Source organism: Furipterus horrens, unplaced genomic scaffold, assembly GCF_987537825.1.
Source record: "Furipterus horrens unplaced genomic scaffold, mFurHor1.1.pri manual_scaffold_5, whole genome shotgun sequence".
NCBI lineage: Eukaryota > Metazoa > Chordata > Mammalia > Chiroptera > Furipteridae > Furipterus > Furipterus horrens.
The window spans coordinates 69,715,897-69,734,303 of NW_028327175.1; the positions used below are offsets into that span (position 1 = coordinate 69,715,897).

General features: G+C 35.9%; 1 protein-coding gene across 3 annotated transcripts in view; it reads left to right on the forward strand.

The window, feature by feature from the left end:
• Positions 1-18,407, forward strand: part of PPIP5K2 (diphosphoinositol pentakisphosphate kinase 2) — a 63,272-nt gene that overhangs the window by 27,870 nt on the left and 16,995 nt on the right. For all 3 annotated transcript variants that reach the window (XM_090276539.1, XM_090276540.1, XM_090276541.1), the window contains 6 exons: positions 1,226-1,367; positions 2,138-2,361; positions 6,446-6,573; positions 7,149-7,263; positions 16,384-16,491; positions 16,584-16,700. In XM_090276539.1, the coding sequence (XP_090132665.1) occupies positions 1,226-1,367; positions 2,138-2,361; positions 6,446-6,573; positions 7,149-7,263; positions 16,384-16,491; positions 16,584-16,700 (834 nt within the window). The remainder of the gene's footprint in view (positions 1-1,225; positions 1,368-2,137; positions 2,362-6,445; positions 6,574-7,148; positions 7,264-16,383; positions 16,492-16,583; positions 16,701-18,407) is intronic.

Genomic DNA, 18,407 nt, shown 5'->3' on the forward strand with positions numbered 1-18,407 from the left:
AATAACTGTATTACTTAGTATCTCTTTGGTTCCTTTTCTGTTGTCTATTGATTCATGATATCCAGTTTTCTTGTGTGCCTGAATATCTTTAATTATGGTTGGACATTTTATTTATTTGTGGAAATAAATAGAACATTATTATCTTCCAATAAGGTTTTTTCATTTGTCCTGCTGTGTGCTCATGGACATAGCATTCTAGGATTGCCTTAATCCGGTTTCAGAACAGATCTGTCTGGGTCAACAGTTGACCTGACCCCAATCTGCAGTTTGTTGGTGGGTTGATTTGCTCCTGATTCACCCTCACTTTTTTGAACCTTAAATATAGAGTACCAGCATTCCACCTGGGGGAACCCTGGACTTCACTTTTGTTCCCTTAGTCTAACAATACTATTAAAGCTCTACTCCACTTCTCTGCTGTCTATTCTAGATCAACAAATGTCTCCAGTGCAGAGACAGACTTAAAGGCCAGAATCACTCTCTGTATGGGTTCTAGTTCTATAATTATTTATTTCTCAATATCTTAAAGCAAAAATGTAGAAGTTCTTTGCCTAGGATTTTTACTTACTTACAATGGTTAGATTTAGCTGAACGACCTAGTTCCCCATCACAAGAAGTGGAATTTTATTTTACATTCTCTATTAATTGTAGAAACTTATTTGATGGAGTTAAATAACTTGCCAAGCCAAGTTTCAAAACTAGAATTTAAAACTACGTTGTCATTGATGGCATTTTGTTGACTTGTAAATATCTTATCATAAAAGGATTAGCATGATGTTTAAATCACCAGCTTTATAGCCACTTTTTATCTCACTCTTCATATACTAGTGGTTTGATCTTGGGCTTAATATCTAAGTACGCCAACTGCAAAAGATGATGATAATAATAGAGTCTTAGTGTTACTACATGTAAATATATGTCAGATGGTTAGAACCATATTTGTTCATAATCAGTCGGCAATTTGTCGATGTAAGTTAGAATAAAATGTCATTGTAAGTTATAGTACTTCTCTATTTTCTCTGTAGATAATCTCATGATAGCTTAGATTTAATTTTTTTAACATGAAATTCTGAGATTTTTACTTCCTGCTTGATCTTATTACTATATGGTGTGGGCATCTTGATTTATGAAATAGAATTATTCTTCAGCTATTGGGAAGTTTTGTTTATTGTTTTCTTGGGCAATTGTGCATAAATAGATGTAAAATATATACTTTACCCACTTGTAGCTTACTCCATCTGGAAGCATTTCTCTTATTAAATCAATGCATTTAATTAAAAATCCTGTGAAGACCTGTGACAAAGTTTATTCCTTGATACAAAGTTTGACTTCTCAAATCAGACATCGGATGGAAGATCCCAAATCATCTGGTAAATATTATGTTTTTCTTAGAGCATAAAACAGATAAAAATTACTACTCAATTACTGTAAACATTTTAAAATAAGATGCACTGATATTAAAAAATAAAGCCTCTCATACTATGTGTGGGTATGAGTTAATATATATCCAGCAAAAGAATAAATAGCTAGATTATAGTTGCTTCCCCCTTCCCCCCATTACAGCATGAAAGAGATAAAACGTTCTTATTTGGTTAATTCTGTAACATTGCCATATAGCTAACCAACAAATAAGAATGAGCAAGTAACAAGTAGGTGACCTGGGCTCTGGCTCTGAGACCAGCTTGATTAATAACTTGAGCAGCTTTAGAATCGTGGATTGCTTACTATCAAATATGGATTCTTTGAACTGATTGATTTGTAAGGTTTCTTTCTGGTAATGACTATATTCTGTTATGTGATTCTAATAAAAATAGTAAATGATCTAATTAAAATAATTTAAAACACAGAATTGAAAATGTATTAGCTTAAAAGAGTTTTATTATAATTGTTGTTGCTGTTGATGTTATTGACGTATGTGATATATGGAAAGGTCTTTCATAAACCCAGTTTTTAACATATGTATTTATACCTTGTCTACAAAATATATGGTTGTTAATAGTATATGCCTATGGAAACATTTCCTAGCTTCTTAACAGTTTCATCTTTGACATTCAGAAAGTTTCTAATTATCAATTTTTGATGTATATTCCTAATTTGGTTTTTTAATTTTAATATACTAAAACTTTTTATGTTGCTTTAGATATTCAGCTTTACCATAGTGAGACATTAGAGCTTATGCTACGTAGATGGTCCAAGTTGGAGAAAGACTTTAAAACGAAGAATGGAAGATATGACATTAGTAAAATCCCTGACATATATGACTGTATAAAGTACGATGTCCAGCATAACGGTTCCTTGAAATTAGAAAACACAATGGAATTATATAGGCTTTCGAAGGCATTAGCAGATATTGTTATCCCTCAGGTAAGTAATTCCTAGGAATCAGTTTTCTTAATAGTGTTGTATAGATATTTTTTAAGTGTCTGTCAGGTGAGCGTTACCAGTTACTGGGGTTTCAGGTAATTTCTTCTACCTTGTGTGTGTATTTCTGTTGTGCTTAAATAGCTGAAGAAATTTCTCACCATCTCCTTATAACTTAAATATTCATAATGAATATTTTATAGTGTTGTATTTAGAAAAACACTAAAGATTAGAATAATTAGGAAGGATTTGAAACATTATTTCTATCTTTTAAAGTTAATTTGTAATGCTCACCTGTTCTGCGTCTCTATTCCAGTTATCGTCTCTTAATTCTCTTACATTAAATTTTGTTTGTGGTAGTCTGATAACTTATTTGAAAGCACCTCCAAAATTATTTTTCTTTGATAAATTATTTATCTTTAAAAACTTGAGCATCTTCAGACAACATTATGCCTAAGTTTCCAAGAATCAAAGTCTTATTTTGAGTAAATTCATAATTAAATTTTGATAAATGAATAACTTTAAAGGCAAGGGTCTTTTTAATCTTTCTTGAAGTTCAGAGATTATAAATTGAAGAGAGGACAACTTGGGGTTTACCTTCCTAACTTTTTGGTTTGATATTCCTCCTTGTGGCAGAAACTTGAGATTTCTGCTTTTTAAATGGAGCCTTGAATTCAGTTCAATAATATTTTGCTTCATTACTTCAGCCTTCATAAATCCAAAACCATGGACAAAATGCAGGCAGGCATTTGCAATCCCTGAACAAACAATTTAAAATTATTAACACATTTATAATAATTGTAATGAAACTGTGGTTTGAAGTGCGAAAAAAATGAAAATTTTACATGCAGTACTCCCCCACTTATCTGTGGTTCATTTTCTGTGGTTTTAGTCACCCATTGTCAACTACAGTCCAAAAATATTAAATGGAAATTTTCAGAAATGAGCAATTCATAAGTTTTAAATTGTGTACCGGTAGAGTAGCATGAAGTCGCGTGCTGTCCCACTCCCTTCTGCCTAGGATGGGAATTACCCTTTGTCCAGCATATTCACACTATATGCTACCCACCCATTAGTCACTTAGCAGCTGCCTCTGTTACCCATTGTCATGGCATCGCCGTGCTCAGTGTTCAAGCGACCCTTGTTTTACTTCATGATGGCCCCAAAGCACAAGGGTAGGGATGCTGGCAATTCAGGTACACTGAAGAGAGGTATATACTGCTTCCTTTAGATGGAAAAGTGAGTGCAGTATGATAAGATATTTTGATAGAGACCACATTCACATAATATTTATTATAGTATATTGTTATAATTGTTCTATTTTATTATTAATTAATGTTAATCTCTTACTGTGCCTAATTTATACATTAGACTTATCATCATTGGTAGGTATATGTGTGTGTATAGGAAAAAACAGTGTTCAAAGAGTTTGCTACTGTTTTCAGGCATCCACTTGGGGGTGTTGAAGTGTATCCCCAGTGGATAAGGGGGACTACTGTATGTAGTTCTGTACAAATAAAGAATATTTCAAGCCTAAAGACTTGATAACTGAGTCAATCATGTAAAATTTTAACTTGCTTAGAAGATATTAGTTAAAGAGAATATCACTGTCTATGCAAGAGAAATGTATGTACATGTGTTCTAGTGTACAGAGTGTTGCTCTGCCTCTGTAAAAATTTGTTTCCAGCCCTGGCCAGGCGGCTCAGTTGGTGGGAGCATCATCCTATGTCCTAAAAGGATGCAGTTTTAATCCCTGGTCAAGGCACATAGCTACATTGCAGGTTCAATTGCCAGTCGGGGTGTATTTGGGAGGCAAGCAATGGATGTTTCTCTTTCCCATCCATGTCTCTCTCTCTCTCTCTCTCTCTCTCTCTCTCTCCCCCCACCCCTTTCTCTCGCTCTAAAACTAGTAAACATGTCCTTGGGTGAGGATTAAAAACAAATTTGTTTCCATTCTTACATTGAATTAATTCATATATCTATGCAAGTGAATTAGGTATTTCTATTTATATCTAAGCTTAATTTTGACAAACATGCTTTATTATTTTTAGTTATTTTAACCGATAAACTATTTTTAATTATGATAGGTATTTTTCCTATAATATAATTAACTTTTCACTTTTTAACCAATCTCAGTCCTCAGAAAATAGAAGTCCTGATTTAAAAACGATATTTTAAAATAATCTTGATGGTATGACAAGAACATCTAAAGACTAAATTTGGTGTTAAGATTCTCTTAACTGAGATGGCACATATTGAAGTTCAAAGACAACTTCTTTAATTATTTGTAGATTATAAAATACAGAGGCTTCTTCATAATAGCATTTGCCATCTAAAGTCCATGACAATCATTAAATATCACCACATAATAAGCTTTCACATAGTCTCATCTGTTATTTTTATCAGTTCTGTTTATGGCAGAAACATTGTTAATAACATATGAGAACTTAAATGTATAATAATTTCTGGTTCTAGTTGGTGGTAGCAGATGAACAAAATGTCACTGTTGAACGGAAAAATTATGTGTTATTATAAAAGTAATATATCCTTGTAAGATTAGAAAATGTAGATAAAGCAAAAAATAATTATGACATTACCAACTACAGAAAAACATTTTAATGTTTTGAAAAATTCTTAAAGGCCTTTTTCCATTAAATTCATGAACATATAATTTTTCTTTTAAAGTTATATATGTAACAAATGTATTCTTTGTAAAAATAGAACCAGGAAAAGCATAATGTTTTACAACCTGATTTTTTTTTTTCTTAGGATCAAAAACTTTTCATATCAGTAAAGCTATATATACATTATTATTCCTAATGGCTGAACAGGGTGCTGTAATAATTTTTTGAACCATTTTTTGTATTTGGAAATCTGGATTTTTAAAATTTCTTTCACTCTTTTTTACACTTAAGTTCTTATACATACTCAAGACTATTGCTGTAGCTTCAGAAATCTTTTACCAGTTTTCTTCTGGATGAGCAATGTTTGAGAGTATCTATTTCGTCATGCCTTGCTAACAACAACAAAAATTTTTCCTGATGATTTTTAATCCCAGCATTTTCCTTTGTCTTTACTTATGCATACACAATTACATTTATATGGCCTTTGCATACCAAATCCACAGTCATCTGTGTTGGCAAAATTATTGAACCAACAAAGCTTTATTTTAAGGGAAATGACCTCAGAAAGTTCCATTTTCATAGGTCTTCCATCTGTAATCAATCAACCTTTTCTTAATTAGGCAGTCTTGAGATCTGTTATTTATGTTTGGCCTTCCAGGAAGGCCTGATACCAGGAAGTAACCTTTAAATTAAAGTATCCCAGACTGTCCTTGGAGAGAGAGGTATGCCTATTTCTCTCTCCTTTTCTCCACTCTCCTTTCTTTCCCTCTTTGTCCTCTCTCCCTCAGTTTCTACCCTCTTCCTTTTTTCACATCACAGATTTTTCTCTTCTCATATCTGATCACTTTCTTTGAATTATAATTTTCATTACAATTATGTTTATAATTACTGTTTTATTGATATTTCATATTATAAGTTTTCATTATAAATTTAATTAACCTATAGTAATTATAGACATCGTGAAATTTGATTTCGTGGCATTTTTTTGCTCACCACTAATTAAAATGTATTACCCAAGTATTTTGAATAATTTGTTAGCCATTTTGATCTTTGACATTTGAATAGATAAAAATTTTACCTCTTTGATTTATATATATATTTTTTACATATTTTTATTGACTCTTGGTTCTCTTCTTTAGTGTTTGTATCCTTAATCCATCTTTCTTTTAGACTTGTTTCTACATTTAAAACTTGTCAATTGAGTTGAACTACTCTCCACAAAGATTACATTCATCATTCATTCTCCCCTCTTCAGAAATTACTTGCTTTTTCAGTTCCACCAAAAATTCTTTCAGTTACATTTAATAGCTTTGGATGTAGTATGCTTACAGTTGCAGAAATGTAAACAAGGAGTTGTTTAGTATTTTAAAAAGACTTATTAGAGTTCTTTAATTTAGCAGTGCATTTATTAGAGCTCTTTGGTACTATACCCTTTTGTCTAATACCATGTATTTTCTTCTCAGGAATATGGTATAGCCAAAGCTGAAAAACTGGAGATTGCCAAAGGCTACTGTACTCCACTAGTTAGAAAAATTCGCTCAGACCTTCAGAGGACACAAGATGATGACACTGTAAATAAACTCCATCCTGTGTAAGAGACTATACTGGTATTTAAATCTATAGGCATCTATTTTTGTGTACTTCAAATCTGACTTACTGTCTAATGTTTCTATGACATCAGGAGTGTGTCACTTAGCACACTGTGGAAATGAGGATTGCCTAGGTACTCCTAGTAGTTAACTTCCAACCAGGGTTCTTTTTTGCTCCAAACTGGGAAAGAACTGAAGTGAACAATAAAAAGGGAATGGATGTCATCATTCACATTATTCAGTGTGTATGTATCCCATTCAGCAGCATAAATGTCTGTGGGCTTCTTTAGGGCTGTGACTTCTATCACTGTTAGTAGAGGAGCTACAATGACCTATTGACAGTGAACTTGACTTAATTCTTTGACTAAATTTCAGAGGTCCCAGTTAGTTCCAGTTATTTTCATGTTAAAGAAATATCTACTGAGATAATTCCCCAATTGTAGTTGGAAGAGTGATAGATTTACTTACTGTGGTGGTTTACTTATAATAAGATTAATTCTATTTTACAAATAATTTCAGTAGTTAATAAGTTTTGACTATATGGTTATATTTTAACGCTGTCTGCTTTTAACTTCAGATATTCCAGAGGTGTTCTGTCTCCTGAACGTCACGTCCGTACCAGATTATATTTCACTAGTGAAAGTCATGTACATTCTTTACTATCCATTCTTCGTTATGGTGTCTTATGCAATGTAAGTAGAGTAAGTTATTCCATTCTACTTAACAAGTAGATAAAGTGCAGTAAAGAGAAGCTGATGAATTTGAGTTATTTAGGGATTGGAATTGACAGGATTTGGTATTCAGTTGGATATTGTGACTTTTATCTACTTTAATTTGCACCAAAGCTCATTGGCTTAAAACAGCAAGTCATTTTTCTCTCTCAGAGTTTAAAGGGTTGACTGTGACCTCTTAGGCAGTTTTATTTTGGGTCTCTTAAAGTTGCATTTGGACAGTGGCTCGAATCATCTCAAAGTTTTCCTTTCATGTCTGGTCCCTGCTGCTGGCTATCAGCTGGGACCTTGGCTGAGGTTGTTCGACAGAAAACCTGTACGTGCCTCTTCCTCAAAACGTAGCAGCTGAGTTCCAAAAGTAAGCTTCCGATGGGAACGAGGTGAAAGTGCACAGTATTTTTCTGATCTAACTTCTGAAGTAACATAGCATTCCTTCTGATGCGCTTTATTGTTGAGGCAATCCAGAGGTTTGCCCAGGTTAAAGAGGAGGGGCAATGGACCCACATCACCGGGTGAATGGAGTTTCACTATCACACTGTATGATGTGCACTTGGGATTGGATATATTGTGGTGGCTATCTTTGGAAAACAAAATCTATTATATTATGTCCATTGGCTACACAATTCAAATTTCTCCCACATGCAAAATTCACTTAATCTCCAATATTCCCCCAGTATTAGTCTGTCACAGCATAAACTTGACATCTAGCTTCTCATCATCTAAAGCAGGTCCAAATGTGGAAGGAGCTCCTTGGACACACATTCTTGGGTGCTCAAGAGCATTCAGTCTTAATTCAAAGACCTGTAAACTGAAGAGACCAATTATCTGTCCTTCAAACAACCAAAATACAATGGTGGGATAGGCATAGAATTACTGCTGTAGATAACCTTTTCAAAAGAGGGGAAAACAGACGGAAGGTACACTGTAGTCACTGCTCCAGAGCAAATTTGAAATATATGTTGGTACATATTCCCATTCCTTAATCAAGGCCCTGACTTACCACCAGGGAGTTGTGTACAATATCTGGTGGCTTCATGCTTTGGGTTTTTGATTGCCTCATCTGGGCTATCCCTTTTTCATAAAAAGTAGCTCATATTTGCAGCTGAACAGTTTTCTTCAACCTGCTTCCTGCCCAAAGAAGTGTGGGATCCAAAGGTTTATTTATTTCTAGTTCTAGATAGTGTAATTTTTAAAAATGCATAAATAAAACAGAACAGTGACTAATTCATTAAACAAGTCATACAGATTTTTTAAAGATAAGCTCTTTTCTGTGTTGCGCTCTCAATGTGGTTACTGAGTGGCAACACTCAGCAATTCTTACTGCCAAATGTGAGCCTCTGAAAGACATGCTCATAAGATCCCAGTCAAATCTTTTGTGTCTTTGAAACATCTGTGAAGCATCTCCTTAAATCTTTCTGAGGTCTTAGGAAGTGTTTTTACAGTCACACCCATGTTTTCAAGACAGATCCCTATGTTTCCTTTTTTCCTAGAAACTACTGCATTGTTTGCTCTCTGGAGAGGCTGGAAAGGAGAACCAGTTGTATGTTTTTAACCTAATAAGTCGTGGCTCCTTTATAATTAACGATTTCCCTGTAGCTTATCTCTCTCTTATAGTTTATCACAGGCAGGAGGTCCTTTAACTTTCACAGGCACTCTTCTCGAGGCCCTACTAGCAATTGCAGGTATTGAAGATGAAGAAGAAAAGAGAGTCCAGGAAGATTCCCGTACTATTTCTAACGTTGGCAACTTGGTAGATGATTTTATCATTTGCTAAGATAAGTAACATGTGGGAAGAAGATCAGATATTAGATGGAAAGTAATGAGTTGAGTTTTAGGTTGTGTTTGAGGCCAGTCAAATGAGGATAACCAGTAGATGTTCATATGTGAGGGTAGAGTTCAGGATCAAATGTATAGAGTTGGGAAGCCAATATATCAACGACAGCTGATGTAGTGGCTATTGATAAGACACCAAGGAAATGTTTGTTTGAAAACATAAAGAAAGTGGTATTTTAGGGATTGGCAGTGGAACTGATCTGTACTAAAAGGGCATAAATTTTAATATCCCCTTTCTCAGTATAATCAAACCATAGATTATCTAGAATACAATATCACATATATATCAAAAATATCTTTTCAGCCATATCTAAACTAGCAAAATATAAAGATTTTTCTTTAATTTTCTATGTATATATTGCTGTACACACATGCACACCTATTTTAAACAAGTGAACTTTAAAAGAAAATTCTGTTTTCTTTTGCACTTTTTAAATAAAAGACTGTGAAATGGATCATGAAGATTTGGTATATGTTTCTAGATTCTTAATCTGTCTTATTATTGGGCCTCAAGAAAAGTGATTATCAAAGTTTTTTTTTTTAATTGTTTTTCAATTACAATTGTCCTATCTTTTCCCCCATTGCTCCCCCCTACCCAGCCCACTCCTTCTCCCACAGTCCGTCCCCACCTCATTGTCTATGTCCATGTATCATTTATACATGTTCTTTGACTAGACCCTTCCCCTACTTATCCCCCTTCTCTCCTTCCCCCCTGATAACTGTTATTCTGTTCCTTGTTCAGTTTTGTTCATTTGTTTGTGTTGTTCATTAGTCTCCTGTATCAGGTGATATCATATGCTATTTTTCCTTCATTGCCTGGCTTATTTCACTAAGCATAATTCTCTCTAGTTCCATCCATGTTGTCGCAAATGGCAGGAGTTCCTTCTTTCTCTCTGTTGCATAGTATTGCATTGTGTAAATGTACCACAATTTTTTAATCCACTGATCTACAGATGGGCACTTAGGCTGTTTCCAGCACTTGGCTATTGTAAACAGGGCTGCTATGCACATAGGGGTGCCTAAGTTCTTTTGAATTGGGGTTTCAGGAGTCGTCAGGTATAATCCTAGCAGTGGAAGCGCTGGTTCATTTTTAGTTTTTTGAGGTAATTCCATACTGTTTTCCACAGTGACTGCACCAGTCTGCATTCCCACCAACAGTGCCTAGGGTTCCCATTTCTCCACATCCTTGCCAGCATTTGATTTTGTTGATTTGTCGATGATGGCCATTCTGACTGGTGTAAAGTGGTATCTCATTGTGGTTTTAATTTGCATCTCTCTGATGGCTAGTGATGCTGAGTGTTCTTTCATGTGTCTGTGGACCCTCTGTGTATATCAGTTATTCTAAGGCTATTTCAGAGTTCTGTTCTTACAGATCTTCCATTCATATGTTCTTTCCTTTTGTTTTGGTTTCTTCTTTGTCCCAACAAGGAGTAGCAAAGTGGCATCACTTGCAATATATGTAGATTAGCAGAGCTTTAATAAAAGCAATAGTGAGTGAAGAAAACTGACCCATAATTAGCAAGGCAAGAGCTTATATATTCAGTAGTAATGATGGCATTGTTTTTAGAAAGGAGGGATATATCTCTTAGGTAGTGTCCTTTTAACCCTTTTGCACTTACTTAGAAGGTGGAAAGAATGTGCAGTGTATAGGAACCAACAGAAGGCCTGTGATTGGAACATAATAATGAGTGATGGATAAATGGCAACAAATAACTTTGGAAAGCCAGTGCCTTGAGGACCACAGGGGATTGGGAAGCCATTGAAAGGCTTTAAGCAGGGAAGTATTTGGTTACTGTGTGAATACATAAGTGGAAATGGATATAAGGAAACCAGTTAGGAAGTTATCACAGTCATCTGAAGACAGATGTTATAATTTGAACTAAGGTGATGGCAGTTAGAACCAGAGCTTGTTGAGTTTACGTTGTATTCAGCTGCATTTCTAGAAAGAAGCTGAACACTCCATTCTTGTAATAATCATTGCTTCTGAAATTTTTTTTAAAAACTTACATGTATTTACTAAAGTAAAATTTAAACTCTGTTTCAAAATGATGTCCTGTTTTCTGATTTTTTAAAAATGTTTTTAAACTATAATTATCCCAACTCATATTGTCCTTATAAGACCCTGTAACTAATATACTTAAAACCTTGTTCAGTATCTTCCCAATTGAAAAATGTTGATTTTTCAGTATAGACTGGATAAAATGTATCACTCCATAATAGGTTTTTTAAAAAGGTTTGTTAAGGAAACAAGATAATAAGCAAGGTTTCAGGGACTATGCAGTATATAGTGATCCTTAATTTAAAAATATTTTTATGGAACTTCCGGCCAAGATGGAGGCTTAGACGGACATGCTCAGCCTCCCTCTACAACTAGAGAGGAATACAACTACTTCAAAACAAAAGATAACTAGAAATTCCAGAAAATAAAACTACACAGAAGCCCAACGTATGAAGTTATAAACCAGCGGCGCCCTTTGGGCAGGTAAGAGTTAAAGAGGGCAGTGCTGTTTGCGGTCGCACCTGGGACAGCGGCAGGGAGAACAAGCCCAGCTGCAGTCAAACCCTGGCGGCTCGCGACCCCAACGCTGGGAGAAGCAGCCACCACATTGCCTCGAACAGTGACGCCCAGGGGGCGGGAGGACGGATCCCGGTCTCCTAGTGGAATAACTGTGAATCCATCTTGGACCCCCATCCCCACACAAACCGCCACAGGGCTGCGAAATAGGTTGCGGATCGCCACTGGTCGCTCGCTGGGCAGTGACGACAAAGTGCCGGCGAGAAAGGTTTCGGATCGGCGCCGGTCGCTGGGTTGTGATGAGTACACAGGCACCGCCCCCTATAGCCGGCCCAAGAAAGCAAAACGCATCTGTCAAAATGAGGCAGACAACTATAGAAATCCCGGTGGCACAGCTCACCAGGCAACAGATGAAGAACCTGACAGATGAACAAATAAGAAACCTGTCAGAGGCTCAGTTCAGGGCTATTGTTATCAGGTGGCTCACAGAATTAACAAAAGATCTGGAAAAAGATGAGAAAGAATCGAAAAACACTCATACTGAAAGGAACAAAACCACATATGAGACAGATGGTGAGGAAATAAAATCCAGAGTTCAAATCAACAAACCAGAACACAAAGAAGGAACAAACATTCAACCAGTGCAGAGAGAAAAAACGGGAAGCAAGGAAAATGATGAGAGGATCAGAAACCTCTGGGACAGCTATAAAAGGCCCAACATAGAATCATTGGTTTGCCAGAGGGTGAAGAAGATGAACTAGAAATTGAAAAATTAAGTGAAAATATAATAAAGCAGAACTTCCCAAACTTGGGGAAGGAAATAGATTTACAGGTCCAGGAAGCACAGAGAATTCCAAAAAAACTGGACCCAGGGGGAACCACTCCAAGACACATTATAATCAAAATGTCAAAAGTTAAAGAGAGAATCTTAAAAGCAGCGAGAGAGAAGAAAAGAATCATGTACAAAGGGGTCCCAATTAGACTATCAGCTGACTTCTCAAGGGAGACCCTACAGGCAAGAAGGGACTGGCAAGAAATATTCAAAGTAATGAAAATCCAAAACCTACAACCACGAATACTCTATCTAGCGAAATTGTCATTCAGAATAGAAGGACAGAGAAAGTGTTTCCAGGACAAAATAAAACTGAAAGAGTTCATTAGATCCAAACCACTGTTAAATGAGATGTTAAAGGGACTGGTTTAGTAAAAGGAGGATCAAAACTATGAACACTAAAATGAAAACTGCATCACAAGAACCAACAACAGAAGCTAGGGAATTGAAACAAAGGCAAACTAAACAGACAACGAGAGTGGAAAAAGAACTATAGGTATGGGGAGCATATTGGGGGGAGGTCAGCAGGGAGGGGGAAGGGGGAGAGAGAGGGAGATGATATAGGAATTAAGGAGCATGGTAGGAGGGAATGGAATAGACAGGTTGAGAAGAACTATATGCACAACTAATGGACATGGTCTAAAAGGGGGGGACAACTGGAGGGAGGGGGGCCACCAGGTGGAGGGGAGAAGAGGGAAGGGAAATTGGGACAAATGTAACATTATAATCAATAAAACACATTAAAAAAAATAAGTAACAAAAAGATCGCCAAATATTTGACATTAAATAGCATTTTTTAGCCCCGCCCCCCCAAAAAATATTTTTATGAATTCTTGAATATTGTGTTCAGGAAGATACTATTAAATATTATTTAATTTTATCTGTTCCTTAATACATGCCTAGCAAAATATAACTGCAGCACTGAATTAGATATTAGATGATGTTCTTATTAATAATGTAGTATCACAAAGTCTAACAGGTCTTTTCACCTATTGAAAATTTTTAGTACTTAATTTAAATCCATCATTTTACAGTGATTCACATCTAGTGAAACTTAGTAATGCTATGCTAACTTGTGTTTTTTCTCATTGATTTTGAAAAAACACATACATACATCTTTGCACATATCTCCACCCTAACCACAGACAGCACGCAGACATACACACAGATGCAGCTTTTTCTCTGGCGTGTTGCTTAGGTTGGGAGTAGCTGCTCTGGTGTCTTGGAATTAGAGCATTTAGAGATGTGAATAGCCATTTGTTGAAATGAAGCTAAGAATATGTGTAATTACACAAATTACATGATGTTGGTTTAACTTTACTCTTCCAAAACCTTCAAAAGGGGAATGCTTCCTCGGGAATGTATAATGTCTAAAGGAAATATATGCCGACATTTTTAAAAATAAGTAATCAGCATGTGGTCTTATAAATTTGGGCTTTTGGGTATTCAATTTTGTTATTTAAAAGAAGGTGCATTCTATACTAAAGTAAAAAATATAAATTCTTATTGTATACAAAAATATTGGATGCTTTTATATGTTTGTGGTATTTATGACATAGGTGAAGGAAAGTTATCTGTGATGTACATGAGGTCTAAATAGATCTTGTTGGCTATTGACTGTAGACTTTGGACTTTGAGTAGTTTGATCTTTTCAGATAGAATTTTTTAATTAAATATCACTGCTGTGTAATGAGAGATATTTATTTATAGCCATCTGTTACATATATGAACTATATGATGGTAGGAAAAAATAACACTACTCTTTAAGGATAATATTCTGTTTAAGAAACATGATAACTATACCAGGTACTATGGGGCTTAATGACTACCCCTTACCCTTAGAATTCACTTGTAGGTATATTTTAAGAGAGCTTTATTTTTACTTTCTTTTTAAATCAAAAAAAAAAATTTAATATAATATGGTTTATGTACAATGTTATATTAGTTTCAGGTGTACAATGCAGTGATTAGACATTTATATATCTAACAAAGTTATCACCCCAATAAAACTAGTACCCATCTGACACCATATATAGTTATTACAATGTAATCATCTGTTGATGATTCCTTCTAATATCTTCATTTCACTTATTATGTTCTTCGTTTTTGACTGGCTCTTTTTATGGTTTCTATGTCCTCCTTTATGCTGTTGAAGTTCTCACTAAGTTACTTGAGCATCCTAATAACTGTTGTTTTGAACTCTGTATCTGGTAGTTTGCTTGCCTTCATTTTATTTAGTTCTTTTTCTGGAGATTTGTGTTCCTTTATTTTGGACATGTTTCTTTTTCTCCCCATTTTGGCTGCCTCTCTGTGTTTGTTTCTATGTATCTGGTAGAACTGCTACATCTCCCAGTCTTGGTAGAGTGGCCTTATGCAGTGGGTGCCCTGTAGATCCCAGAGGTGCAGCCTCTCTGGTCACCTAAGCCAGGCACTCCAGGGTGCCCCCAGTGTGAGCCTTCTGTTGTAGTTGAACCTTGATTGCTGCTGGCACACGAGTAGGAGGGATTTAACCCCAGGCCTATTGGCTGTGAGGACTGGCCACAACTACAGAGGAGGAGCTGCTGTGCAAGAGCTGACTCCTCGGAGCAGAACTCACTTGAGCAGGTTCTGGTGCCTGCCACATCTGCTCCTTGACTGTTTCTCATGGTGGTGGTTGGGTGGTGCTCTGGTATGGTCTGAAGCTGGCCACGTGGTCAGCTGGCTCAGGGACCTCCCCAGAGGTGCAGGCCAAGATGTCCGCTTCTATGCTGGGTTTGTAGGTACCCGAGAAAGGCCATGCTGCCACTGAGTCTGCCTGCTGCTAGTGCCAGGCTTGGGGCCACTTACCAAAAGGTACGTGGAATGCCAAATGCTGCTTCTTTGGGGTTTGTGTACCTTTTAGGGACCTTAGGAAAGTCAGTGGCATAAACCAAGAGAGGCCATTTTTATGGAAAAGCTCTGGAAGTGGCATGGGTGTGCCTGAAAGTTGGGTATTGTGGGATCTCAGGGAATCCCCCGAGCAAAACAAACAGTGTTAGCTGGGTTGATGGTGTCTAAGATATGGCACCTGCAGCCAGCTGTGGTGGGAGGACTCAGCAAAGGAACAGTGGCATCCTCCAACCCGTCTTTTGCGGGGAAAGCTGCTGCTTCAGCCCTCACCCAGAAGCCAGACAATTCAGTTTCTCCCTCTATGTCCATAATGACTTTCAAGCTGCTGTCCCAGTGATGGAGCTCAGAGTGAGTGAGTCTGAGGAAGTGCAGGAGCAGGCCCTTGAAGAGAAATGCCTGCAACTCCAGAAGCCCTCACGCACACTCAGCTACAGTCCCTGCTGGTTTTCACAGGCAGAAGTTTTGGGTCTTCCAGGCACTGAAATCCTTGGCGGTGGAGCTTGGTGAGAGGCTGGGACCTCAAGCTCCTCAGGGGCGAACCTCTGCAGCTGAGATATCCCTATTGCTTTAACCACCACACCTGGGTGTGGGGCCAGCCTCTCTGTGTTTCCACGCCTCCTACCAGTCTCAATGTGGCAGCTTCTGTATATCCTTAATGATAGGATTTCTGTCTGTCCAGCTAGAGTTCAGGTGGTTTTCAATGATGGTTGTTCTGTAGTTTAGTTGTAATTTTGATGTGGTTGTAGAAGGATACTAGTACCACATTTACCTACTCTGCCATAATGACTGGAAGCTTTTTTAAGTTACCACAATAGTTTCTAATACTTCTGGTAAGAGATTTTTTAAATAAGTTAGTTAAGCTTAAGTAATTTATTAAGACTTAAATATAGTAGTTATTTTGAAAGATTTATGCATGTAAGTATTCACCTTTCTTTATGGTATTACTCAGGATTAAGCAAACTACCATAATGAAAATTAAGTGACTTTCAAGTAATGTAATATGAGAAAATGTCTTCCATATATTTTTGTTTAGGAATCAAAAGATGAACAGTGGAAACGAGCTATGGATTATTTAAATGTTGTCAATGAACTCAACTACATGACTCAGATCGTTATTATGCTTTATGAGGATCCTAACAAGGTAATAAGAGTTCTTGATGTGTATTGTGTTACCTGACATAAATAAATAGCTTGATGTTTCTCATTTTCAAAATGTTCTGTGATATTTCTTAGGATCTTTCCTCAGAGGAACGTTTTCATGTTGAATTACACTTTAGTCCAGGGGCCAAGGGATGTGAAGAAGACAAAAATCTACCATCCGGCTATGGATATAGACCAGCTTCAAGAGAGGTAATTAAGATGAAACGCTCAGTGCTTGGTTACTACAGTTTTAGCTTTTTATGAAGTTTCTATAAGAATTTTCTATCACGTACTATAATTCTTAGGTACTAAGTAGCAAGATGGTTTACATTTTTAAAGTATGATTTGGGTGGACATTTTAGGCATATTAGAATTTTATCTTCTATTTAGATTATTTTAAGTTTCTAAGACCATTTAGAATGGATTAAAAAACTAGTTTGGGTTGTTGATTTACTCGAGGATTAATTCATGCTGAACACTGTGATAAGCACTAGGCATGAGTTATTGCATTTTAACCTTTGTAGTAACATTACAAAGTTAAACATGTACTCAATTTCAACTTTTTTACTAAATTATATTACATATTCATAAAACTAGATAAATTATGAGTATATGCCTTAATGCTGTATATTAAATCAACACAACTGTAAAATAATAACCAGCCAAGTCATAAATAGAACAGTATCATTATTCCAAAAGACCTAGTTATGCCCTTTCCTTATTACAGCCTCCCTGTCTTCTCCAATGTACCTTCTATCATACATTGATTTTGCATATTTTTGAATGTTATATAAGTGAAATCACAAAATACATGTATTTGGGGGGGTGGGGAGTGGGTTTGGCTTTTTAATTTCATTATGTTTGTGAGATTCATCTATTCCGTTGTTCATTTTTGTTTCCATCTACAGTTCTATTAAATATAATGGAATTTGTTACTCCATTCCACTTTAATAATTACGTGATTTGTTTCCAATTCCAGTTCTGAAGATGAATGTTTTTATGAACATTCTTTTACAAATCTTTTGGTAAACATAAGTACACTGTTGGGTCATAGATGGTATGCATATATCCAACTTTAGAAGATATAGTCAAATAGTTTACCCAGTTGTTTTTTAAAGATGCTGCCATATTCTTGTCAGCACTTGATATGACCAGTGTTTTTGTGTAACTATTTTGGGGGGCATGTAGTGCTATTGTGGGTTAAATGTACATTATCCTCATGACAAGTAAGGATTAGCACCTTTTAATATGTTTATTGGCCATTTGTATATGCTTTTTGGTGAAATGCTACTAGCTAGACCACTGTGGTGTTAAGTAGAAGTTTTGATTCTAAGCATCCCTATTCATTCTTAAACTAAAGTGAAAGGCAATTTTTCAGAGGGAACTTTTTGGAACTTTGAGACTTACATAAACTCTGCAAATCATTTTCGAGAGAAATAACACTTTTACAGTGTTGGATCTTCTAGTCTAAGAACTTGGTATATCTCTAAATTTATTTAGCTATTCTTTCTATCTTTTTGATAAAAATAAGAATTTTTTATGTGGTGTACCTTCTTTGTCAGATTAATTCCTCAGTTCATTATATTTTTATGCTTTCATAAATGGTATATTTAAATTTCATTTTCTGTTATTGTCATATTGAATTTAACTCATTTTTGTATAAAGATTTTATAACTAGCAACCTTACTATGTGCTGTTAATCATTCTAATAATTTATCCATAGAGTCATATGGATGTTCTGTGTATATGATTGCATCTCTGAATGATGACAGATGTCTAGTAGAATGTTGAACAGATTTAATGATGGTACCACTCTTGTCTTCCAGTGACTTGTTAACTGTGTTGATTGTTAGAGGTTTCCTCAATATCCCTTAGTCAATTAAAGAGAAGTTCCTCTTTATTTTCTATACCACTTAG